Below are 26,118 nucleotides of genomic sequence, written 5' to 3'. Positions count from 1 at the left end.
TGTATTAGTTGGGGAGAATCTCTGCGTTATAGTTGGCTTTGGAGTAGGATGTATAACCACTATATCAGACTGAGCAACTGGTACCCTCTCCCCAGATGTTTCTCCCGTAGTTACATTTTGGGACCCCTTTTGGCTTGGCCCAGATGTGCTTGGGCCATTGCGGGACATCTCCGAGTTCCCCCTACCCGTCCCTCCTACTTTTGGAATACATAGTAATTAAGATGAGAGAGTCTTTTTTCAATAGAGTCCAGTCTCTTGTGAATCCGAAGGCATGATTGTATAAATATCTGTTCCATCTTATCCCAGAAATCCCCGCCTTTCTCTATAAGTACCGAAGCTTCTTCAACTAGTGACAATGACTTGTCTGTTGCAGGAGGGTTTCCCACTAAATCAGCGGCAGGCAGCTCAGCATCCTTTCTAGAGCATTTTTGCCTTTTATTGTTCTTGTTGGTTATTGCAGTTCCCCCACGCTTACTTTTTTCGCTGCTTGTTCAGGGGCTTTACTTATTAAACCTGAGTTCATGTCCGCCGCCGGCCTCGCGGACTGACCGGATCTAGTGCAACAAGAGTTTTGGGGAGTTGTTCCTGATGTGGACTCCAGAGGGGGCATATTAGCTGGTGGGCTATGCAACATCACTACTATCTGCTCCAGGGTATTTGTCCCACGGTGCAATTCTGGGTCCAGGACGGACTGCCAGCAGTGGCTGTATTAGTGTTGCATCTAGAACTGGCAGAGGGGATAGGGCTGTAGCAATCATTCCCAGGGAGGATTTTTATTGAATATTGGATCCATGGATAATCGTTTTTCGGTGAATTCGAATTCCCTTTGTATGACTGATGATGCCCTAATTAAAAATTGGTCTATCGTTCCAACAACACCTCCAGTAGTAGCCGTCCGGCCCCTCCTGACTTCATTTGCGGCCATGCCCCTGTAGCGACAGCACTTAACAATCACTACAACACTGACCTTATTTAAAATATCTGGATCAGGATCCGGGAGTCACAGAGAAAGAGATGGGCCTCGTCCCGTCCTCTTTCGTCCTCAGACGGCCTCAGACTGCCCGCCCTTTGCCAGGGCTTCTCCCGGGACGCTCCCGCACGCGATCCCGCGAGGCGTGGACTCTGCCTGTGCTTTATGCGCCTCCGGGCGCGATGAGGGCGGGATTAGGGCGGTGTCGGCTTCCGCCGCAGATACAGCTGGGAGTTGTGGTCCCCCGCTCCTCTCTGGCCGCTCCGCGTTGGTGGGGCTTGCGGTGACGGGAGGGGGACCAGCGGACTTGCAGGAGCGTGTACGGCAGTCAGGACCAAGAAGGTAATGCCCCCAAATCAGTTTGTTGAGTTCCCATTTTCCACATTGGGCCGCATAGCAATCTATTAGATGCTCATACTCCTTAGGTTTCTATATTATTTCTCTGCGTTCCCACTCATACTGAAGTAGCCTCTGTTTAACAAGTTGCGCTCTCTATTATCGATGGTAACTTGGGCTAAATTCATCTCTTTCAATAACTGTTACATTTTCTGTGCCTCTATCTCTCTGTAAACTGTCTGTTCGCAGCGCCGGGACGCCCCTTGGCTGGGGCAGCCGTGCGCTATACAAATCACCATAACATTAACATTAACATTAACATTAACATTAACATTAAATGGGTGATGCAGGGTCTGGCTGACTGACCTTTATCTCCCCCAGGATGAGGAGGGGGTCTGGCTTCACCTGACCATGAGCTATATTACACAAGAAAGGAATTGAAGTGGCCAAAGAGATGGATAGTAGGGTCTGCTGACCCAGATACCCGGATTATGGCCCACATGCATCATTGTTACATTTTGCACTTCCTAATTTGCGAAAAATAAGGAATCGCAAATTAAGAAGTGCAAAATGCTATGCATCATTGTTTTCGGTATTCATTTGGGATTCGGTAAAAATCGCAATTTTTACCGAATCCCAAATGAATACCGAATTCTTAAGTGCATTTTCGCAATTCCTATTGCTTCCTATGGGCCAAAAGGCCCATAGGAGTCAATGGGAAGGCATCAGCAAATTGCGAGTGGCACTTTGAAAATTTCATGGGTGCAGGGGGGGTCCAAAGGACCCCCCCATGCACCCCTGAAATGTATTTTTCGCATCATGTTTCACACACACATGTCCTAAGGACATGTGTGTGTGAAACATGAATGTAGAAAAAAAAACATCTGCAGCATTTTAAACACTTTTTCCAAATTTACCGAGTGGTTCAACCACTCGGTAAATTTGGCACCCTAATTGCGACTTTGCACTTGTGAAAGTAATGATGCATTGCTTTTAAGAAATCGCACATCTGCAACTTCTTAAAAGCACCCGCAATTTTAGAACTCGCAACAATGTTACGAATTCTAAAATTGCTTCATGCATCCCAAAAAGCACTTTTGCATTCGCAAACGGCCTATTTTAAGTAATCGCACCGTTTGCGACTACAAAAATGCTTGATGCATGTGGGCCTATGTGGGCACACTTGGATGGCCTGCCACTGTGGAGCTGATAAGCAGTGAACCACCACTGATCTGCTACTTCGAGCGGCTCTGTAGGGTTGGAAGAAATATGTGCAGGGTGCACCAAGAAAGCCAGTGTTCATTCCAGATTTGCCCCTTTGATTGCTTCTGGAAAGTGCAACAATGGCTGCCTTACATGATATACACATCTGGACTAAGGCAGAAGTCACAACATTGATGGATCTTTACCACGGAACCTGCCACCTTGAAACCACTACAGGTTCTATGGACACACAGGCAACCATCTCGGAAATGGGACTGACCGACCTCCGGTCGGCGGTCCCGACCTCCTTTTTAGGATGCAACCAAACACTGTTCCGTTGCATTCTGACATTTCCACATGGAAGCATGTGTTATAGCTGTAAACCAGCTGTAGTATATACTCTCATAGGGAAATGGCAAGTGGTGTTATTCCCTGGTGACTGCACCAAGGTGCAGGGAATAACAGGGGGGCACCATAGGTGTCCTCTCAGCCACCAACTGCAGGCCGTGAGGGAAAGGGGACCCTCCTATGGGCCCCCAAGCATGCTTTCCGAAAAGGTTTCCATGTTGTAAAGACCGGTGTGGAAACCCTGCCAGAAACTGTGCATCGTAATCCGGACAGCGTAAACCACCGTCCATTTGATTTAACATGCCAGTCCTAACTCGCTGACTGGCTTCAGGAGCCCTTTGGAAGATGGTCAGAATGACAGGCCCATTTCAATTCTGAACGGCTAAATCAAATTCAACTGGTCAGAATTGAAACCGATGATGTCAGCTGTAAGGCCTCCAACCGAAGTCGGAAGCCAACATCGCACAGTCTTGGCAGGCACACTGTCACAGTACAATACGCAACTCTGCTGCACAACACTGTGCAATGTTTAGAGAAACAATGGTTCTGGTGGGGTTTTTTTTACAGTGCACAGCTACCCGAAGGTTTCCCGGCGCTAGAGGACACAGAAGGATGAAGGCTTGACATCCGTGGTAGGGAGGCTACTGATTAAACAGCCAGATTTTTAGGTCATTGCGGAATTTAAGATAATTTTGTTCCGTACATAAATAATAAGGGAGCCCTGCTTGCTCAGCTATCGTAGCTATGGGGCTGACGTATATATTAAAGAGCAGGGGGCTCAGTATGGAGCCCTGGGGAACTCCATACTGTGATTCATCGGCCTTATTTATGAAAAGTGACGCATCGCTGCGTGAAAACAGCGATGCGTCACTTTTCACTGCGCACTCCTTGCGACACCAATGATGCGTCATATTTAATGTATGACGCATCATGTCGCAAGGAGTTACAGATACGTCAGTATTTCTGACGTATCTGTAAGCGCAAAAGTGACACATTGCTGGAGTGTGTCACAAAAGTGACGCAACTCCAGCAATGCGTCCTTTCACATGGGGAAAGCCCCATGTGAAAGGGCTTGCGTCAGTCTTACGCCTGCTGTGAGGCAGGCGCAAGATTTTGACGCAACAGCGTCCTAAAAGTGACGCAGTGAAATCTCATAGATTTCACTGCGTCACTATTACGAGGCTTTTTGCGGGGGAACGCCCCCTCTGCATACATTATACCTGACGCAGATATAATGTGGCGCAGGGGTTTAAAAAGTGACGCATCTACCTAGATGCGTCACTTTTTAAATATGGCGTAACAAGGCGCATGTTTTACGCCGCCGATGCGTCACAAAAAGTGACGCATCAGCAGCGCAAAACTGACGCAAGGCCTCATAAATGAGGCCCCATGTATTTTGGAATTGGCAGTGGGGGAGAAGACTTGGAAAGTTCTGTTACATAGAAAACTGAATAGCCACTTGAGTGCAGAGCCAGTAATACCGCGGGAGTGAAGTGTGTTAAGGAGAATAGTTTGGGAAACAGTATCGAACGCGGCACTTAAATCTAACAAAATTAGTGCCACGGTTTCTCCTTTATCGACCTGTTGTCGGATGATTTCGGTGACACCTAGTAGTGTTGATTCTGTTGAGAATCCTGCCCTAAAGCCGGACTGAGAAGTGTGGAGGAGTTTTCTAGACTCTGTGAAATTTATGAGTTGGTGTGGCCAAAAGGTCCAAATGGTCCAAAGAAAACAACGTCCCACTCAGGGACACTGTACTCAAATTGAAATAGACAACTAATATTTCAGGGAGCAGTGAATAATATATGCAGGGACATGTAGGTCAAAAAAACATCAGTTATTTATTTTATGAAAAAATACATTCAAGTGCTCACATAGATAAGTGACAAGAAGCGTGAGGTGAAAAGTGAGTGTGACTTTAAACCATAGACATCACATTGACAACATGTAATGGAACTCCTCATAAAGATATTCAAATTGTAAGGAGTTCCTGCTGTAGGGGGTCAATGGCGTTTCAATCTCAGTTATTCGAGATCATCTTCAGGACATAACAATTGTGAGCACACTGAATTTGAACCGGGTAGAGCCCAGTGGATTTGCTATGATGGAGCAAAATTCTATTGCAGAGCGAAAACACCACGGGGGCAGGAATCTCTGACAGTAGGCTCATGGAAACAGGGGCTAGTCAGTATAGTCTTCCTAGAAATGGGGTGTTTAATTGGCCCAATGAAGTGGACAGGCTGCTTGAAGGAATCTCTCCAATTGAGCAGCGTGTTGCAGCTGGTTAGGCTGCTACATGAGGGAAGAAGTTGCAGGTTAGTTGCTCATCAGGGGATTATGACTTGGCCTGAAGACGAAGAGCTGAATTACTGGTCTGCTCTCATGACTGCGCGGTATGCCGATAAATGAATTAACTCTGGCTGCATCAGTCAGCCGGGAGCCGAGGAGCGAAGCGGCGTGTCCTGCTAAGGCTGCGGACGCGCTGAGTATGAAAGCTGTGCAGCCATTGGGACGCCTAGGGAATCTTGGGAACGAGTGCTAGACACACGTTTATTGGACTAACAATGGGTGAAATGCCTAGTGATGGTCAAAGGAGTTTCCAGGAATGCCAGACTAAGGTATGTCTAGTTTGTTTTTTTAAGTTTGATTTTATTGAAGAAAGAAGGGGAGGAGGGGGAAGAAAGGAAGAAACAGGAAAATGGATATGACCATAAAATACATCTCAAGGGAAAACATTAGTAGATGTAAAAAGCATAAAGATAACAAGTAATGCAATAAAATCACATAAAAGGCAAGTAAACGAGCAGGTATGTTTAGTTTAACTACCTCCACCACACCTATTTAAGCCCCATAGAATTAACTAGATGTTCCTAGGAATGGAAACAATGTGTCCTCGATGTAGAGAAACTGCAGCTGATTTCTCGCACATAGTATACCGCTGCACAGTGACAGAAGGATGCTGGACTGCAATACTGCAATATATAACAGACTTCATGGGGTGGCTGATATCTAGATAGATTTAAAGCTAGCCTGGCTGATGAGGGGTGTTACCCCAAAACAGGTCCCAGGATGGTTGTTTCTGATCCAGGGAAGACCTGGCTTGACAGTTCGGGCTGGACTGTTCCCATGAGGAACATGGTCAAGACTAATTTGAATATAGCTGGGTATGAACTGGGGTGGCAAAGTGAGCTAAAGAACGATGATGGATTCAACCAAGATCTGTGACTGGGGTTGAGTTTCAGCACTCCGTCCATCATCTACTTGTGTTTGATATCTACAGATTCCTCACTGTGCCTGTTGGGGTTTATGGCCTATTCAGAAAAACACAAATGTATTGATCTGGCATCAGTGCTTGCTAAACGGCTCATTGCAAGGAGGTGGAAGCCGGCAATGGCGCTGACACTTGGAGACTAGATCTCTTGATATAGACCCAAGCTTGGTTTGACGTGATCTCTGGTCCTTGTGGTAATGGGGAATAGAGGCATGCGCTACGCTGACTGGGGCACCTACCAGGAAAACCTGGATCGGACACAAGCACTCTCTATTCAGTAGCTACACATAATGGCAGATCAGTCATGGAAATGTGCAGGAGAGGATGGTGGGTCCCCAGATTGGGTCCTTAGCATGAGGGAGGATGGCACTAAGCAGCAGCCCATGAGATGGTGTTTGGCTCCATGTTTAGGTGTCCCTAGTCTTCTCACTAACTCAATGACTTCTACAGCACAGTGCACTCGAAGTGTTATGGTCAGGTCCACTAGAATTTTGTGATTGTGTGGCCATGGCAATTTTTGCATTATTATAGTTTTGCCATATTTGCCACATAATCCATCATCTGTTGCATAATCTGCAGATTTTAACAAAAAAAATTTTCTAGCTCAAATGGTTCAATAGTTAATAAAAATGCAGCAACACCTGTTGCTAAGCAGTAGAAAGCCATATGCAACGCTGGACTGATCATCTTCCTTTTGCCGAAAGCCTTTGGGTGATAAACTGATACTAATGAGGTGCATTCAATGCCCATAAAGTATTACCAAGTTTACAAATGCCGAAGTAATGAAGTAATATTTTTACAAAACATGCAACATTATGCTGCATAATTAATCTGTCTTTTCTTGCTGCATAATTCACTCAACCGTGTGGCATAATTCCAGTGGCCCTGGTTATGGTTAGTGTTACAGTAGGACACTCCCGTGGTTACTATGCACACATACTTAATGTGAGCTCTACTATTGTTACTTATACATTTACCCTGTAGACTTTAGCTGGAACAGGACTGACCCAGAATGGCATGCACTTGTCGCCTAGCGATCCGACTGCAGTGTTTGTTGATGTTACACAAACTTCAGTTGAGAGATGCTAAAGAAAAAACGTTTTTGAAATTTAAAAGTCTGACATATTTTCAAGTTAGTTGCATCATTTACATGCAACACCTGTGCCAGCCCCTTGGCTAGGCCCTGCCTGTTCATTTCTTGCCGCGCCCACTTCTACCTGAGAGAGATCTTTATTCTGCCTCCTTGGGAGGGTGGGGGCCAGGTGTTTATAAAGTAGCCAGTGCAGCAGAGGCAAAGGATTCAGCGTGTGGCACCCACGACCGTAGAGCTGCTCTCCGACATGGCTGCCTACAAAATACAGGTGGCGACCGGCAGGGCGCTCCAAGCCAATACCATGGACTCCATCTCCATCACCCTGGTGGGGACCAAGGGCCAGGGTGAAAAGCGCCTTCTCGATCACTTTGGCTGTGATTTCCTTACAGGAGCTGTAAGTAGAGGCACAGACGGACAGGTTGGGCGCGTGAGCAGGGGAGGGTGGCGGCAGTAAGTGTTGTAAGTAGTTTAGGTAGGCAGCAGGACACGTCTTCAGGGTATTAGGATATATTTATTAAGATAGTATAAGATAAGACAGCAGAGCAGTAAACCTGACAGCTGACCAGACCATCAACTGTCAAGTCTGGAACCTTCACATACCAGATAGAACACACTTAGGTACTATGGGAGGTAGGGAAGGTAAGAACACTAAGAAAGGACTACTGTCACCAAGTAGCCATATTGAAGGGAAGTACAAATATACAACAGTAAGTTATGTGATATATTCGCTATCGTATCCATCAATTAATAGTCATGTGCTTTGGACTGGAGCTGAAAATGGGTGCCGTCGCGGCGGCCCCCCTGCAGTTTCGTGTAAATGTGAGGGATGTTGTCCTAGTGCACCGCGCCAATCACACGAAGTCCCCGCGGCTAGGTGCTATCCCCAGAGTCATCTTAACGTACTTGTGGCCCAGCACCGTTTTAAACTAGATACGCTCATTCAAGCCCTATAGTGGAGTGAATTTGAGAGAGCTGAAGAGCAGCAGGACAGGGGAAGAAATGCAGAGGGAGGCACATTAGTGAAAGGGGAGATTGTGAGACCGGTGGGAAAGAGGTGCATTGAAAGACAGGTGAGGTAAAGATAAAGAAATGGAGGTAGGTACATGGAGATGTAGAGAGAGTCCAAGGATGCTGAGGTGAAGCATGGTGAAAGACCGGGCACCGATAATTGAGGCAAAACAAGTGGTGTTAGGTGTGGCTGGAGTGAGAGACGTAGGGATCTATCTATGGGGAAACCGCGCAATGCAGCGCAGCAAGTCACCGTGCATTGCAGCTAGTCACCTTGATGCGCTAAACTGCGTGACAGGGAAAGAGCAGAAATGCAATTTATTTAAGGCAATATGGTTCATTCCTGTATATTCCCTTGTCCTGGCACCCTTTTGGCAGCCTATCGCAAATGCAGGCATCTTTACATCATAGTGCAAGGGTGCCTGTGTTGCATGCAGGATTGCTGTGGTTCACCAAGGGACACCTTCCTGCAAAAAAACAATCCTGGGAGGAATAGTCCTCTTTCTATGTATGCTGCAGGATACTTAGAAGAGAAAGAAACAAGGAGAAATATTTTCTTCTCCTCATTACACTTCCACTGGGAAGCTGTAGGATTCTTGTAATCTGGGGATGATTTAAAATCAATCAGAGATGCATGGGAGTTCCCAGGTAACACCCATGGAATAACTTTCCAGGCCAGAGTAATGTAACATAGTGATGTGTGCTACATTCCATTACTCAAGATTTTTAGAACCACTCAGAGGGGCTGATTAGGATGGCGGTGAGGTCACCACCGACAGCCCGTTGGTGGCAGGCTCTCTGCCATCCTAAGCAATTTTCCGCCCGCCACATTAGGCTGGTGGGCGGTTTGTTGGCAGTCAGAAAGACCATCCAACCACAATGCATCCGGCGGGCTCCTTGGTCCCACCTATGCAGCGTAAGGGGTTATAGTCCTATCATGGTAGTGGGGCCTGCCAGGCATTGCGATAGGTTTCACAATATCCCTTTCTGCCCGCCTTTTAATGGAGGTTATCCCACCATGAAAAGGCTGGCGGAAAGGGCCTTAGGGGGCCCGGAGGAGCCCCCCTAAACCCATGGCCCTCATATCCCTGAACCATGTGGCAGGCACCACATGGTGCCTTGCACGTAATGCAGGGATATTTTGCATTGCGGTGGTTGCTGCAGCCAGCAGCACCCCCGAAATACAAAATCTAGCCTTTGCGACCGCTGTGGTGGCAGTCGCATTGCAATGTCTATGTCGGTTGTGCCGACAGCCTGTTGGGCTGTTCTGTCAATCCATCATCCTAATAAGCCTCAAAGCCACACAAAGTGGGTTTGCATGGCTTCACAAATCTGTCTTAGGTTTTGTGCAGCTCTTGCACCACATTGTGTGGTGCAAAAGCGACGCAAACAACCTAACAAATAGGCCCCTAGTTTTTTAAGGGGTAGCTACAGAGGTGAGGAAGAGACAAAGGTGTGGATTTAGTGATTGGTGAGGTAGAGTTGAGATGTATCAAAGCGAGGTAGAGAGAATGAAGTAGAAAAATGGTGAGGTAGAGGGGCAAAAAGACCGCAGGGAGTAAGATTAAGTCAAAGTGAACAAGATCAGAAGAGAAAGAAGGGTGAACAAGAGAAGTAAGGAAGACAAATGAGAAGGTTGGGATTATGGAGGGTGGTGAGACAGAATAATGAGTTAAAAATATTGAGTAACAGTAATATTGTTGTCAAGAATATTGAGTTTAAGGTAAGTAATATCGATTTGTATTATTTGTTATGTATTTAGTTATATATTTTATATATATATGATGTATTTTTTACATTGTGAATGTAAAAAGTATTTGTGAACATTTTAGTAGTTATTATTTCTTTTTAAAGTCATTTATATTATTATTTTGTACTGTAGTGGGTTGTGGGTTTATAGGGGTATAGTGTGGGAAATAATGTATTTATAATAAATAAAAGTTTATTTATTCTAAAATAGTATTTATTTATTTAATAATTAATGTTGTTTTATGTCTATTTTTTATTCTTAATTATTATTAATTATTTGATTGGTAACTAGTTATCTTAATATGGTAGAAAGTAATTTAATAAAATTGTAATGAATTGTTAGTGAATGTTAACTATTTAATTGATCATCAATTATGTCAATATTGGTATTTGGTTATAATTTCTTTATGAGTGGGTTGTGGGATTTAGGAGTGTAAAGGGTAGTCAGTTATTTTATTGTAAATTATTGTTGTTTCATTAATATGAATTATTTAAGTTAATTGTGTCAGTATTTTCTTTAATTTTAGGTGTGGATTGTGGGGTTTATAGGGGTATAGGATGGAAAGCAAATCAATTTAAAGTTATACATTTTAAAACGTTTTTAAAAATTATTTATTAAATATTTAATTGTGTATTTAATGTTTTATTACATTTTAGGAGTATGGTGTATATTTTGTTGGTGTATGTTGTGAAAAGTTAAATAAATGTAAATGCATATTTAAAAATGTTGTATTAAACACATATTTATGTTAATATTGTGAAATATGTGAATTTTTATTTTAGCGTTAGGTTTTGGTTGTAAGTTGTTTAGGGTTAGATGGTGGGAGGAAATTATAACTACATTGATTTTATGAATTTAATGTATTAATAAATAATTTTTAAGATAAATATTTTTTGTATGTGAAATAATATTGCAATTTGTTTTTAATATTGTTTGTACTATTATTATTATGTTTTCAATTGACAGAAATGTTTTCATTTTCATTGTTTGTTTAAATTTAATATATTCCATTTGAAATATTCTTTAAAAAAAATTATTCACTATTCAAAGCTAGTTTTTGTTGACATTTTATTTGTTTGTAATGTAGTACTGACTGTAGTGGGAATAATATATATTTTTTAATTTTCGAATCCTACACATCCTCTACCGTTGTGCTGACTGGAGTTGGAATTGTAAATTTTACCCCTCTGCAATCCAATACTTTCCCTACTTTTGCACTGACTTGAGTGGAAATAGTAAATATTACCCTTCCGCAATCCAACACTTTCTCAACTGTTGTCCTGATTGGAGTGGGAATAGTAAATTTCACACACCGTAATACAGCACTTTTCTTACTTTTTTTACTGGCTGGAGTGGGAATAGTACATTTTACCCCTTTGTAATTCAATACTTTCCCTATTGTTGCACTGAGTGCAGTGGGAGTTGTAATTGTTTTTGTTAAAAATTTATTTTATTGTTGTGTTAATTGTAGTGGGAATGGTACATTATAGTATTATCCACTGTTATATTTTATGTTATTTCATTTTTATTGTAGTTAGAGTAGTAAATATTATTTTCTTGTGATGTAAACATTTTTGTTACTATTGCATTGTGTTAGGTGGGATTACATATTTTTATATTCATTTAGTATAAAAATATTTTTTTAATGTAGTGGGAAAAGAGGAGGCAACTACTTATGTATTTATTTATTTAAAAGGTTTTATATAGCGCTACTGTACCCAAGAGTATCAGAGCGCTTTACAGGATAAATTACACATCAAGAAACAGATCAACAAAGGGCAATTTGTTAACATAGGATAAGGCATTTGAATCTTATGAGTGTAAAAGGAAAAAGTAATTCAGTGATCGAGTAATGGAGAAGAGGACTGTTTAATAAGTAGATAGAGAGGGGCAGATAGAGAAGGAGAGAGAAATATAGGAAAAGGAAGTAAGAGGGTGTGAGTAGAGGAATGCAATGAGTAAATGTACAGAGCATTCAGTATAATTAAGGACCCCAATATTTGTTGAGAAGAAGCAGCTTGAGGCTTTTTTTGAAGAGAGGGTAGGAAGGGTTGCAACAAAGGTCTTTGGAAAGAGAATTCCAAATTGATGGGGCATTACCTGAGAATGCACATGATTGCATCTTTTTATTTTTGATCTTAGGGGGTATTAGGTCAAGGGCGTTAGTGCTCCTCAGAGATCTAGTATACCCTGCTTTTTGGAGTTTGTCAGAAAGGTACGAGGGGGTGTTTCGGTGAAAGGCTTTGTGAGTGATACAGGCAATCTTGTAGGTGGATCTACCTTCTGTTGGAAGCCAGTTGAGGTTTTTGAGGATAGGAGCGATGTGATCAAATCGCTTACAGTCAGAGATAAGCCTGGCCGCCAGGTTGAGAACAGATTTAATCGGGGCAAGTTGGACTTTTGGGGTGCGAGCAAGGGTGACGTTGCCATAGTCAATTCTGGAAAGGACAAGTGATTGTACAACGATTTTAAAGTCGTCAGATGGAATAAAGGGTTTAATTTTTTTACGGTGATGTAGAGTGAAGAGAGCACCTTTAGCCGCGTTTCTAATATGAGGGATGAGATTGAGATTCTGGTTGATGCTAATGCCAAGGGATTTGACAGAGTTGGAGGTGGAGACAGAGCAGTTAAGTGCTTTGATATCTGCAATCCAGTGTTGAATAGTAGTAGTAGTAGTAGTAGAAGTAGTAGTAAAAGTACGTTTATTAGACCATTGGTCTCTAAACAACATGATACATATTACAATAAATAATTAAAAACATATACATCAATTCCCATAATACTTTTAAAAACACACTACCTTCAAAAGAAAGGGGGAGATCCTACCTCCCTCCCACAACTTAAAAATTCCTATAAAAATACTCCTACAGTTGCAGTAAACAACACCATAAACTAGTGTTACAGCCTAAATATAATGAGTTTTAAGCATTTTCCATGCCGTTTTCTATCCAATCTTATTTGGCTCCAACACTGTCTTTTTTATCGCCTTAATATATTTTGCCATGGCGATTGCTACATCAAGATTTGACATGTCAGTAAATAGATAGGTCGTAAAAACAATTTCAGCTGTAACACAAATTTTTGGCAATCTAATAAAATATGTAAATTATCGCATCCAGTGTTGGATAGGCAGAGAGTTGTTTTTGGGAGCGAAAAGGATGATTAGACAGGACATAATGAAATGAGGAATGCAGGAATAACTCATAAAGGAGAAATTGTGTACATTGTGAAAGTGGGGCAATGAGAGATAGGAACAAAAACTAGGGCAGGAGAGGGCGGAGACAGCAATCAGTGCCTGGAAAAACAGCAAGAATACATATAAATTGAGACAGGTGCGCACTGTTCAAAATAAAAAAATCCATGATTCGTAAAGCATGGCAAATCATCCGTGACAGTCTCAGGGGGCTGATTTGTATGCTCAGGGAGATTAAGTGGTTTGCCCAGAATCGCGCTGAGACTCAAACCTGGTTCCTAACGGCTATGAAGCCAGCAGGCCATTATGCAACATCCTTCATTGGGCTAATAGTGCCTCAGGAACACTCCAGGGTGTATAATGCAGGACCCAGCATGCATGCAGAGCGGGCAGTGGCATCATTCTGGAGGGCTGCATTCTAACAAATGACCATCTAGATACATGTGAGGTATGGGTGCCTCTCTTCATATTCTGCAGGGGGCGGCCAATCATTTACGTTATGCCACTGAGTCTCCCTCTCTCTCCAGCTGTGTTGTTGCAGCTTCCTGGAAACAGTTCTTTAGTGGGGTGCTAGGCTGTGCCTCTAAGGGGTCCTCAATGTCATTCTCTTTCAAAATATTTCAGTAGCTTATCCAGAGGTTGAAGTGCATACAAAATAAGAGTGGGAACTGTTATCCTAAGTGCTAGAGGGTGCAGGTCACAGAGCTGGGACACAGCCAGAGACATGTCTAAAAAGAGAATTCTTCAATTATGCTGATGGCCTTCTACCTTTAGGTAAATACATATCAGATATAATGCACACTTCATGAATGAAAAATAAATCCAAGCTAAACTAAATGGTGGGAAAGGCATTCCTTTATGTTATCAAAGTTTGAAAGTTATGAAAGTTTAATTGGTTAATTTGATGATTGTAGATGTCTGTGTGCAGAACCAGACATCCCCATGTATTTATTTTTATTTATTTTATTTATTTTGAGAGTTTTATATAGCGCTGGCTAGAACCGGAGGCATCAGAGCACTTTACATAAGGTTCCACAGAAATTACAAAACTACATTAGTTACATGTTACATCAGTTACTAGAAAAACATTTCAAGAGTGTAGAAGACAACATAAATGGAGCTTAGAAGGGTAAGGGGGTTGGGTAAAGGGGTGGGAGGTAGATAGGATGGAGAGACGAAGGAGAGTCTGCCCAAAGTCCGGCTGGGTAGGTGATGGGTGAGGCATGTTAGTGGTAACATTTATTGCCACTTCAACACGAAATTTACCTTCTGTAAATGACTGTGTGCTATCACATTATGCTCTAGTAACCTAAGCCATATGTACAAAACATTTTTTGAGGCTGAAAACAGCCCAAATTGCAGAATAGGGTCGTTTACGACCCCCCAAAAAGTTTTTTACAATGTACAAAAGCCAAATTGCGATTCAGTAACCAGTTAAACTGAAATTGTATTTGAAAGGGGCCTGTTTAAAGAGTCCCTTCCTAATACCGATTCACAGTAGTATGTACGAATGTTTTGTGACCAAATTACAGTCACAAAACATAATTTTGTTTACCTACACTTCAAGGGTGGTGTTAACCATTCACAAGACTAGGGTCGACCCCTGAGGCGGAAGCCGGGAGAAAGACTAATTGCTTTTAAACCTTGTGTCACTGAATAATTTGCCTGTTTTTAAAAATTGTTGTCACAGAATACTTGTGTTGCAAACTTACTCACCGGACAGAACTGCTGTGCACTCAGCGGAGCCAGCGCTGACGAGTCACACGCGTTCTCCCCCTCGCGCCCTCCCGCCACGAGCGGAGGCCACGCCCCTTTTTAGGCCACGCCCACAAACACACTCGCGCATATAAAAGCGCCGTGTTGTGAACTACAAGCAAAGACTAGGGTCGACTCCTGAGGCGGAAGCCGGGAGAAAGACTAATTGCTTTTAAACCTTGTGTCACTGAATAATTTGCCTGTTTTTAAAAATTGTTGTCACAGAATACTTGTGTTGCAAACTTACTCACCGGACAGAACTGCTGTGCACTCAGCGGAGCCAGCGCTGACGCGTCACACGCGTTCTCCCCCTCGCGCCCTCCCGCCACGAGCGGAGGCCACGCCCCTTTTTAGGTCACGCCCACAAACACACTCGCGCATATAAAAGCGCCGTGTTGTGAACTACAAGCAAAGACTAGGGTCGACTCCTGAGGCGGAAGCCGGGAGAAAGACTAATTGCTTTTAAACCTTGTGTCACTGAATAATTTGCCTGTTTTTAAAAATTGTTGTCACATAATACTTGTGTTGCAAACTTACTCACCGGACAGAACTGCTGTGCACTCAGCGGAGCCAGCGCTGAAGCGTCACACGCGTTCTCCCCCTCGCGCCCTCCCGCCACGAACGGAGGCCACGCCCCTTTTTAGGCCGCGCCCACAAACACACTCGCGCATATAAAAGCGCCGTGTTGTGAACTACAAGCAAAGACTAGGGTCGACTCCTGAGGCGGAAGCCGGGAGAAAGACTAATTGATTTAAAACTTGTGTCACTGAATAATTTGCCTGTTTTTAAAAATTGTTGTCACAGAATACTTGTGTTGCAAACTTACTCACCGGACAGAACTGCTGTGCACTCAGCGGAGCCAGCACTGACGCGTCACACGCGTTCTCCCCCTCGCGCCCTCCCGCCACGAGCGGAGGCCATGCCCCTTTTTAGGCCACGCCCACAAACACACTCGCGCATATAAAAGCGCCGTGTTGTGAACTACAAGCAAAGACTAGGGTCGACTCCTGAGGCAGAAGCCGGGAGAAAGACTAATTGCTTTTAAACCTTGTGTCACTGAATAATTTGCCTGTTTTCTAAAAATTGTTGTCACAGAATACTTGTGTTGCAAACTTACTCACCGGACAGAACTGCTGTGCACTCAGCGGAGCCAGCGCTGACGCGTCACACGCGTTCTCCCCCTCGCGCCCTCCCGCCACGAGCGGAGGCCACGCCCCTTTTTAGGCCACGCCCACAAACACACTCGCGCATATAAAAGCGCCGTGTTGTGAACTACAAGCAAAGACTAGGGTCGACTCCTGAGGCGGAAGCCGGGAGAAAGGCTAATTGCTTTTAAACCTTGTGTCACTGAATAATTTGCCTGTTTTTAAAAATTGTTGTCACAGAATACTTGTGTTGCAAACTTACTCACTGGACAGAACTGCTGTGCACTCAGCGGAGCCAGCGCTGACGCGTCACACGCGTTCTCCCCCTCGCGCCCTCCCGCCACGAGCGGAGGCCACGCCCCTTTTTAGGCCACGCCCACAAACACACTCGCGCATATAAAAGCGCCGTGTTGTGAACTACAAGCAAAGACTAGGGTCGACTCCTGAGGCGGAAGCCGGGAGAAAGACTAATTGCTTTTAAACCTTGTGTCACTGAATAATTTGCCTGTTTTTAAAAATTGTTGTCACAGAATACTTGTGTTGCAAACTTACTCACCGGACAGAACTGCTGTGCACTCAGCGGAGCCAGCGCTGACGCGTCACACGCGTTCTCCCCCTCGCGCCCTCCCGCCACGAGCGGAGACCACGCCCCTTTTTAGGCCACGCCCACAAACACACTCGCGCATATAAAAGCGCCGTGTTGTGAACTACAAGCAAAGACTAGGGTCGACTCCTGAGGCGGAAGCCGGGAGAAAGACTAATTGCTTTTAAACCTTGTGTCACTGAATAATTTGCCTGTTTTTAAAAATTGTTGTCACAGAATACTTGTGTTGCAAACTTACTCACCGGACAGAACTGCTGTGCACTCAGCGGAGCCAGCGCTGACGCGTCACACGCGTTCTCCCCCTCGCGCCCTCCCGCCACGAACGGAGGCCACGCCCCTTTTTAGGCCACGCCCACAAACACACTCGCGCATATAAAAGCGCCGTGTTGTGAACTACAAGCAAAGACTAGGGTCAACTCCTGAGGCGGAAGCCGGGAGAAAGACTAATTGCTTTTAAACCTTGTGTCACTGAATAATTTGCCTGTTTTTAAAAATTGTTGTCACAGAATACTTGTGTTGCAAACTTACTCACCGGACAGAACTGCTGTGCACTCAGCGGAGCCAGCGCTGACGCGTCACACGCGTTCTCCCCCTCGCGCCCTCCCGCCACGAGCGGAGACCACGCCCCTTTTTAGGCCACGCCCACAAACACACTCGCGCATATAAAAGCGCCGTGTTGTGAACTACAAGCAAAGACTAGGGTCGACTCCTGAGGCGGAAGCCGGGAGAAAGACTAATTGCTTTTAAACCTTGTGTCACTGAATAATTTGCCTGTTTTTAAAAATTGTTGTCACAGAATACTTGTGTTGCAAACTTACTCACCGGACAGAACTGCTGTGCACTCAGCGGAGCCAGCGCTGACGCGTCACACGCGTTCTCCCCCTCGTGCCCTCCCGCCACGAGCAGAGGCCACCCCCCTTTTTAGGCCACGCCCCCTCCTCACAACACCGGAGCAGTATAAACAATGTGTAACCCTCGGTCGCGCAGCGGGCGCGACGATTGCGCGCCGAAGGCACGCCTAAGGCAAGCCCGTCTGCGCCCGTCCGCGACCGACCGGGACCAGGGGCCATACCCCCTACATGCTCCAGCCCATCCAGAGCGGATACCATTCGCTACAATCGCAGCGAATTACTAGCTCTGAACAAATCCACCACAACGACCAACTGCATTCAAACCGGCCCAGGTCTATCCTACGGACCTATCTCATGCCGCTCATGTCAATGGGCTAGCATGGGTCAACTCCCAACGGACCTTCACACAATCCCCACCAGCTACCAGCGGGAACTAAAATGCCTATATTTCAACGCCAGATCCCTACCTAAGCATGCATTAGATATATGGGACATACTAACCTCTAAGACTCCGGATTTGGTTTTCATCACCGAAACGTGGCTATCCGACGCCAGTGCTCCAGACCTAGCCAACGCCCTCCCCCCTGATTACAAAATAATCACACAAAATAGACAAAGCAAGAAAAAAGGAGGTGGAGTCGCTGTGATTTTCCGGGACCACCTAACACGTCTCACGGATACAATCAATACATATCCCGAACATGAGCTACTATCATTTAAAATTCTCGTAGAGAATTTTGTCATACTAGCAGGCGCAGTTGTCTACAATCCACCAGGACAACAAACCAGCGTTAGCGCCAAACTTCTGAATCAACTACTCCCTTTGTGCCTAAAACACAAAAACTACATGGTCATTGGGGACTTTAATGTCCATTACGAAAATACCAATGCCCCTGGATCGACACAGCTCAAGTATGACATGGAAATCCTGCAACTCAAGCAGCTGGTCGAGGGCCCTACGCACATAGCAGGGCACACCCTGGATCTCCTTTTTACTAACATCGAGTCGACCATCTTCAAGGAAATCCTTCCCCTGTCCTGGTCCGATCACTTCATGCTTTCATTTTCGTTTAAACTTCCCGGTAAACCCGTAAAGACCAGACCCATCCCCCTCACCTCCAATAGAGCCTGGAGACTAATTAATGACTCCAATTTCCAAAATCACTTTCGCGAATTAGATATCTCCCCTTCCAGACAACTCATCTATTTGTAATAACGCCATTCGGCTAGAAACCAGAATCCGCCAAACGTTGGAAAAACTAGCACCCTTGCGAGAAGTCAGGAAAAAAACATCCACCAACGAAAAATGGTACACCCCCACCCTCAAGAGCCTTAAAAGGGAATGTCAAAAAACAGAACACCAATGGAGACAAACTAAAGACTCTGAAACCAGAGCCAACTATACCACCAAGAGGAGACAATACTTCCTTGCCATTCGAGAGGCAAAAAAAGCTTTTCTCACGCAACAAATTCACGAAAACCACAACTCCGCAAAAGAGTTGTTCAAAATCGTGAAAGAGCTTAGCAATCCATCCAGTACTTCGCAAACCCTCACCCCCTCAACAGAAGCATGTGAACGGATCAGCACTTTCTTTTCTGAAAAAATTAACAAAATCTACTCTACCTTTACCCCCTCCCATACCACCACCCCTTACGACAACTCTGATGCATACCCGCCTACATCCGACAAAGACAACGTCCATCCAGACGTAGGCAACTCCCCACGTCTAACCAACTTCCACCCACTCTCCGAAGAGGAGGTGTTAGCAGTTCTTAAAACAATTAAATCCGGCTCTCCTGCAGACCCCTGCCCGCACTTTGTGTTCTCAGAAATTGCACCGACACTCTGCCCCCTCATTACCAAACTTTTTAATCAGTCCCTCGCCTCTGCGTCCTTTCCAGATTCCTGGAAACACGCATCTGTAACCCCCCTCCTAACAAAAGCCGGATCCGACATCCTCAACCCAGAGAACTACAGGCTGATCTCCCAGCTCCCTTATCTCTCCAAGGCTTTGGAGAAAATGGTCAACCTACAACTGTCCAAATACTTGGAGGATAACTCACTTCTGGACCCCACCCAAACCGGCTTCAGATCCAACAACAGCACCGAGGCTACGCTGCTGGCAGTGTCGGACAGTGTCAGATGCATCACTGATCAAGGGGGATCTGTGGCTCTGATACTGCTAGACCTGTCAGCGGCGTTCGACACGGTGTCGCACGAATGCCTATTAAACATCCTCCAGAGCAAAGGAGTACAAGCCACAGCGTTAAAATGGATTAAATCATTCCTGAGCAACCGCACCCAAGCAGTGCACATGGGCCAATTCCATTCAAAACCCCGTCCCATTGGCTGTGGAGTCCCACAAGGGGCCTCTCTAAGCCCCACTCTCTTTAATGTCTACGTTTCATCTCTGGCTGACATTGGAAGAAAGTGGGGCATCGGCATATGCTCATATGCCGACGATACACAGCTGATGGTGACCATGGACGAAAGATCGGAAACAACCAAAAAAAAAACTACACAGTTGCCTCTCCGAAATGGCAGACTGGATGCGCAACCACTGCCTTAAACTCAATGCGGGAAAATCTGAAATATTACTGTTCGGAGGAGCCAAACTATCATGGAATGATACATGGTGGCAACCGTCACTGGGAACAGCCCCCACCCCGAAACAGTACGCCAGAAACCTTGGCATCATGATGGACGACGCACTGTCCATGAAAGACCATGTACGTATACTCTGGGGCAAAGGATTTGCAATTTTGAAACTCCTAGCCAAAATCTTCACTTGGATCCCACTGGACTGTCGGCGTACAATTACCCAGGCCCTCCTGGTCAGCCACCTGGATTATGGCAATGCCCTATTCGAAGGGATGAACGAGCAACTGTTCTCCCGCTTACAGGTCCTTCAAAACCAGGCAGCCAAACTGGTATGCAACAAAGGCAAACGAGATTCGGCATCAGCATGCCTGAAAGAACTCCACTGGCTGGCAATGCGTCAGCGAGCCACCTTCAAACTACTTTGTCACGCGCACAAAGCCCTCCACAAAAAAGGGCCCCACAATCCTGCAAGGGAAAATCGAATTTTATATTCCAAACAGGAACCTAAGATCCAATAACTCAGCCCTAGCAAAACCCAAGCGCATCTACAAAACGAGGACAGGTGGACGAGCCTTCTCACACCTGGCGGCCAAACGATGGAACGAGTTACCTATGGATCTTAGACACACCATAAACCTCCTTCAATTCCGACAAAAACTCAAAACCCACCTTTTTCCTAAAAATTAACTCCCCCCCGCATAATCTCAGTAGTCCCCTTTCCTTTTAGCGCCGTGATATCCTTGGGATGAGTGTCGCACTCTACAAATACCTAAAATATAAATATAATATACAAGTAGGAAGGGGTCCCTATGGGACACCTTACTCTTTGTGAATGCTGATTCAAATTGTTATTCAAGGGACGGCAGCAGTCCCACAAGCCACTGCCTTCCCTTAAAAAATGAAACAAATGTTTCATTTTTTTCTTTTTTAACACATCCTGTTTTACTCTATGGAAAACGGGCTGCTTTTTTTTTTTTAAATAGCTTTTTCAAAAGCAATCGGACATGGTGGTCTGCTGAGTCCAGCCGGCCACAATACCCGTATGGATGCAATTCCTAATGGGCTGCTAACTGCAACCTGTTTTATGAATATTCATGAGGTAGGTCTATTGCGACCCTATTAGGAATTGCTATTTCCAAATTCTAGGTTTTTGTACATTAGGACTTGCGATTTCCTAATTGTGATGCACAAAGAATCGCAGTTAGGAAATCCCAATCCCTACATTCCTTACAGATGGCCCCATATTTATTAAAAGTGAGTATTTAAACATGCACTGGGAAACACTTCTGCCCCGATGGCAATGCTATTAGTGATCTAAGAGGCAAGTCATGGCTAATGTGTACCCTATACGTGGGCTAGATTCTCATAATACACAATGCAAACGTTTAGTCTATTTAATGAAAACATGAGTGTTTTTTTGTACAACAGAAATGCTCAACTCATATTTGAAGATGCTCTCAAATGTGATAAAGAAGAAAAAGGCAGATCAATAAAATAAAATATTTGCAGAGGATCACTCAGTTAGAGACCGGATTACACGTTAAGTATGTTACAGTTAGGTCAAACGGATTTTCAAAGTTACCAGACCTGCCATCCTATCATAGGTGGAACCACCCAACAGGATGTTGGCAGTCCAGCCATAGGCATTGGGATCCAACCACCACCATGGCGGTCTAAATGCCTATATTTTGCATTGCGGCAGGGGCTGCTGCCTGCAGCACATGCCGCAGCACGAAAAGGGAACACCACACATATCCCTGCACCATGTGGCAGGCACCATGCAGTGTCTGCCACATGGTGCAGGGATATTTAGGAGAACACCATAGATGCCCCCGAAAACCCACAGCTGAGGGCTAGGAGGGCCCACTACGTTCCTTTGCGCCAGCCTATTCATGGCTGGTTAACCGCCATGAAACCGTTGGCAGGGAGAGACATCATAATCCCTATGGTGGTGTACTCACACATTTCTGACCTTCAAATAGGATGAATGCTTAAGCAATCAATTTCTTACTGCCACGAACTGGATATGTACTGGCTTGTGCACCAATTACCACACAATGTAATATTCTCCTGACTGATTTCACCAGAAAGAACCTGTCTGGTGCATAGCCGATATGTTCACTGAGGTATAGCTCAGGCATATGAAGCCTGGACATTGAATGCCTGTATAGCTAGAGACAAGCTTCTAACACCGAAAGCAGACACCTTTATGATCAGTTTCTCGGAGTGCATTGTCAAACGGAATTAGGCTATGCTTTAACATATGAATAATGCTTTTTACCCCTGTATGGTATTGATATCAAAAAAGGACACCAACACTCTCCTTGAGTAGGAATTGCATTGCAGTGTCCTGCCTCTTGAAAGTATAATTTGGCAGCAATGCTTGTGAAACCTTATGCTTTTTTTGACAGGCACAAGAATAAGTCTGAAATTTGGTATAATAGGTGGCGGATGCAAAAGCTCCATTGTGTGAAGTGTTAGGCCGACCTCCATTGGTTGACCTGTTAGCACCCTCCCACTCCCAAGTTCAGGTCTAGTTGCACCCCTAAACTGACAACCAGAGACGATTTAAGGTTGGGACAAATTAGACAACTGCCTAGGACCCACCCACCTTTCAGATCATCACCCCCTTTAAATGATAGGGTTAGTCATAAGAATTTGTTTTTTGCTCATTGCTTCCCTCTGTTGCTCTTTTTCTCCTCTCCAATGTCTGTCTCCACACCTCTCTTTCTTTCTACCTCATGCTAACTTGTTCACTAATAGAATATCGACCTCAAAACTATTGAGCTAAAAAATATCAAGGAAAAAATATAGGATACCAAAATATTGACTAGCCATACTTAAAAAGGTAAGTACAAAAATATCGGAAACAATATTGTTTACAGTACTATTTTTGTATTAAATAATGATTTTTAAATATATATATACAATCTAAAATATTCAAATAAACATATGGTAAATATTAACATTAATTTATTTAAAAAAAATATTTAAAAGTATATTTTAACCAATAATAATAAGAAATGCAAATATATATGCAAACATGTAAATATATATATATATATATATATATATATATATATATATATATATATATATATGTATATTCACTGAAAAAACCATAGGTTATAGACCATATATAGTTAGGAATTCGCATTTACAAAACCTTATTTTACTCACACAAAACCATTGAAATTCCATATATAGTTAGTTGCACTAACTATATATCGCGCACCCGCAATCCACTGCTGATGATGTCACATATTACATCATTCATGACATGGTCAGTGACATCACTGATGACATCTCAAATGACATCACTGATGACATCTCAAATGACATCACTGATGATATCACTGATGACATCTCATTTGACATTACTGATCACATCACTGATGATATAATTCATGTGATAATACGATGAACCTCTTCAGACTCTAATATAACCTTAGATACAATCAGTGTAAACAGACACTCACAGACTGTCACTCATCCATGGAGTTACTCACACACCTAGTCAGTCATGCAAAGAATCAATCACACCTCCATTTCCTCAACTATACAGTTATACAAACTTTACTTATTCAAACATATACTAACACATATTTACTCTCTTATACAATCCCTGATACAAGTTCACAATGATCCATACAGCCACTCACACATTCACTGGCTCTTATGCACAGTTATTTATATATGTCAACTCTCACATGTACTGTGTTTTACATATGTACTTACTTTGACATGTAGCACTGAGATATCCATTCACTCACCAATACACTCATGCACACAGTCAACCGCCCATACAGCTGTTTCCACATGCACTTTTGAAACCATACATCTAGTGAATCAACTGCTCACCCATCTATGCACAGAGTCATACACCTCCCAGCCACCCACACACACACTCAGTCTCCCATACAAATACTTGGGCAACCAATCAATAACCCATATAGTTACTCATATAGCTACTTATCAACACATGCAACAGTTTACAGAAAAACAGACATAATGATGCACAAATTAAGACAGTTTAGTCACTAACCCATGCACTCAGTGAGACACATTTAATCACTCACTCATACAGTCAGTCATGCACCTACTAAACCCTTCATCCAGACACTTATACATCCATTCATTCTTCAATATGTAAGACATATTTTAACTTTACAGAAACATACAGTCACTGGATGTTGTCATCAGTGATGTCATCAGTGATGTCATTTGAGATGTCATCAGTGATGTCATCAGTGATGTCACTGACCATGTCATAAATGATGTAATATGTGACATCATCAGCAGTAGATTGCGGGTGCGCGATATATAGTTAGTGCAACTAACTATATATGGAATTTCAATGGTTTTGTGTGAGTAAAATAAGGTTTTGTAAATGCGAATTCCTAACTATATATGGTCTATAACCTATGGTTTTTTCAGTGAATTTTCAAGGTTTTGTAAATGCTAATTCCTAACTATATATGGTCTATAACCTATGGTTTTTTCAGTGAATATATATATATACATACATATATAAACATATATCATCTGTATATCTATATAAATACAAACATAAATGCATGCATACATATACTTATATGCATACAGATGCATGTTATTTACATGAAAGTTGAAAAAACACTAATAAAAGCAAAGCTAAAAAGCCACCTCATTACAAACAGAATGGCTTTAACTTAAACGAGGGCGAGATCTATTGCATTTTCAATGCTTGTTTACTTTGGTTCCATCAAGAAGGCATTCAGATGTGTCACACATTTGCCATAAATTCTGAATGTTAGCACTCTAGTTGCACATTAGATCACTGTAGTAAAGCTACTGCTCACCAGGGACGTCTGCTGCTGGTATTCAAAGTGCATGTTTCAGTCTGCATGTCAGAATTTTTTTAATGAAATAGAAGAGGATTTGAGAAGTCACTCAAAATGATCCCTAATTTTTCTTTCTGAAGCACTAATCATACTTTCTATGGCAAAATTAACCCCCTCATGTTGTTCCTTTTTAAATTGAGTGTTTTCAGACTTACCACTTTATTCCAATCAAGATGGCTTCTGGTGTGCCATACTTTTGTCATAAGTAAGACTGTTAGCCCTCTAGTTGTTCTTTAGAACACTCTGGGACATTCTGTCATTTGGCTATACTTGGGGTACATCTGGGTGATATTGAGAAATTTCCTAGTTACCACAAAGGAAAGTTTCAATTCTATTAAGGAGGCGGAGGCGAGGATTTTGCTAGTCCTTTCTCCATTTTATTGGACAGCAAGTTAGTAGTAAAGAAAAAACAATACATCACGGACTACCCAAACCAACATGGCAGCGGTAGTCCAGGTAACCTAACAACCAATCAGAGTCCAACAGTTCGTATATATGGAGTCCCAGCTGTTAGTCCTTCCTCTTTCTTGGGAGCTGCCGCAGGAAAGAAGTCAGCCAACCACTAGTCCGTTTTTTGATCGGAGCCTAGGGAAGAGAACAATAATAATAATATCTTGTCCAGAACAATGTCGAAAATTCAAGAACATTGCAATGGAGTAAACCGAACGAATTGCAGATAGAACTTAATCAGCATTGCACAGCTTATCAATGAGAACATTAAAACTCAGAAAAAAGAATACTTCCCTTAGACGAAGTAAAATATCATAGTCCAGTCACGGGAGGGGAGGCTCGATAAAGCCTGGGTGGGAAAATCCTCGCCTCCGCCTCCTTAATAGAATTGAAACTTTCCTTTGTGGTAACTAGGAAATTTCTCATTCTATGTCAGGAAGCGGAGGCGAGGATTTTGCTTGTTCAAAGCCTACTCACCACCAACGAAGCAGCCTCATGGATTGGCTTGAAGTAGAACTATTTGAAAGTCGAATCTGAGGACCAATCCGCTGCATTCATGATATCCTCCAGGCGTCCACCTACCTGAATAGCCTTGGAAGCCATTGCACCTCTAGTGGAATGAGCCCCAAAGTCAGAGACGCTAATTCCAGCTTCAG

General features: G+C 43.6%; 1 protein-coding gene across 1 annotated transcript in view; it reads left to right on the top strand.

The window, feature by feature from the left end:
• Positions 1 to 7,468: 7,468 nt before the first annotated feature.
• LOC147678095 (hydroperoxide isomerase ALOXE3-like) overlaps positions 7,469 to 26,118 on the top strand; it is a 194,875-nt gene continuing 176,225 nt past the window's right edge. Inside the window, exon 1 of the mRNA XM_086946570.1 lies at positions 7,469 to 7,615. Within this exon, the coding sequence (XP_086802696.1) occupies positions 7,469 to 7,615 (147 nt within the window). The remainder of the gene's footprint in view (positions 7,616 to 26,118) is intronic.

Source organism: Lissotriton vulgaris, chromosome 12 (genome assembly GCF_964263255.1).
Source record: "Lissotriton vulgaris chromosome 12, aLisVul1.2, whole genome shotgun sequence".
In the NCBI taxonomy this organism is placed as follows: domain Eukaryota; kingdom Metazoa; phylum Chordata; class Amphibia; order Caudata; family Salamandridae; genus Lissotriton; species Lissotriton vulgaris.
This window is presented reverse-complemented; position numbering and strand designations above follow the sequence as displayed.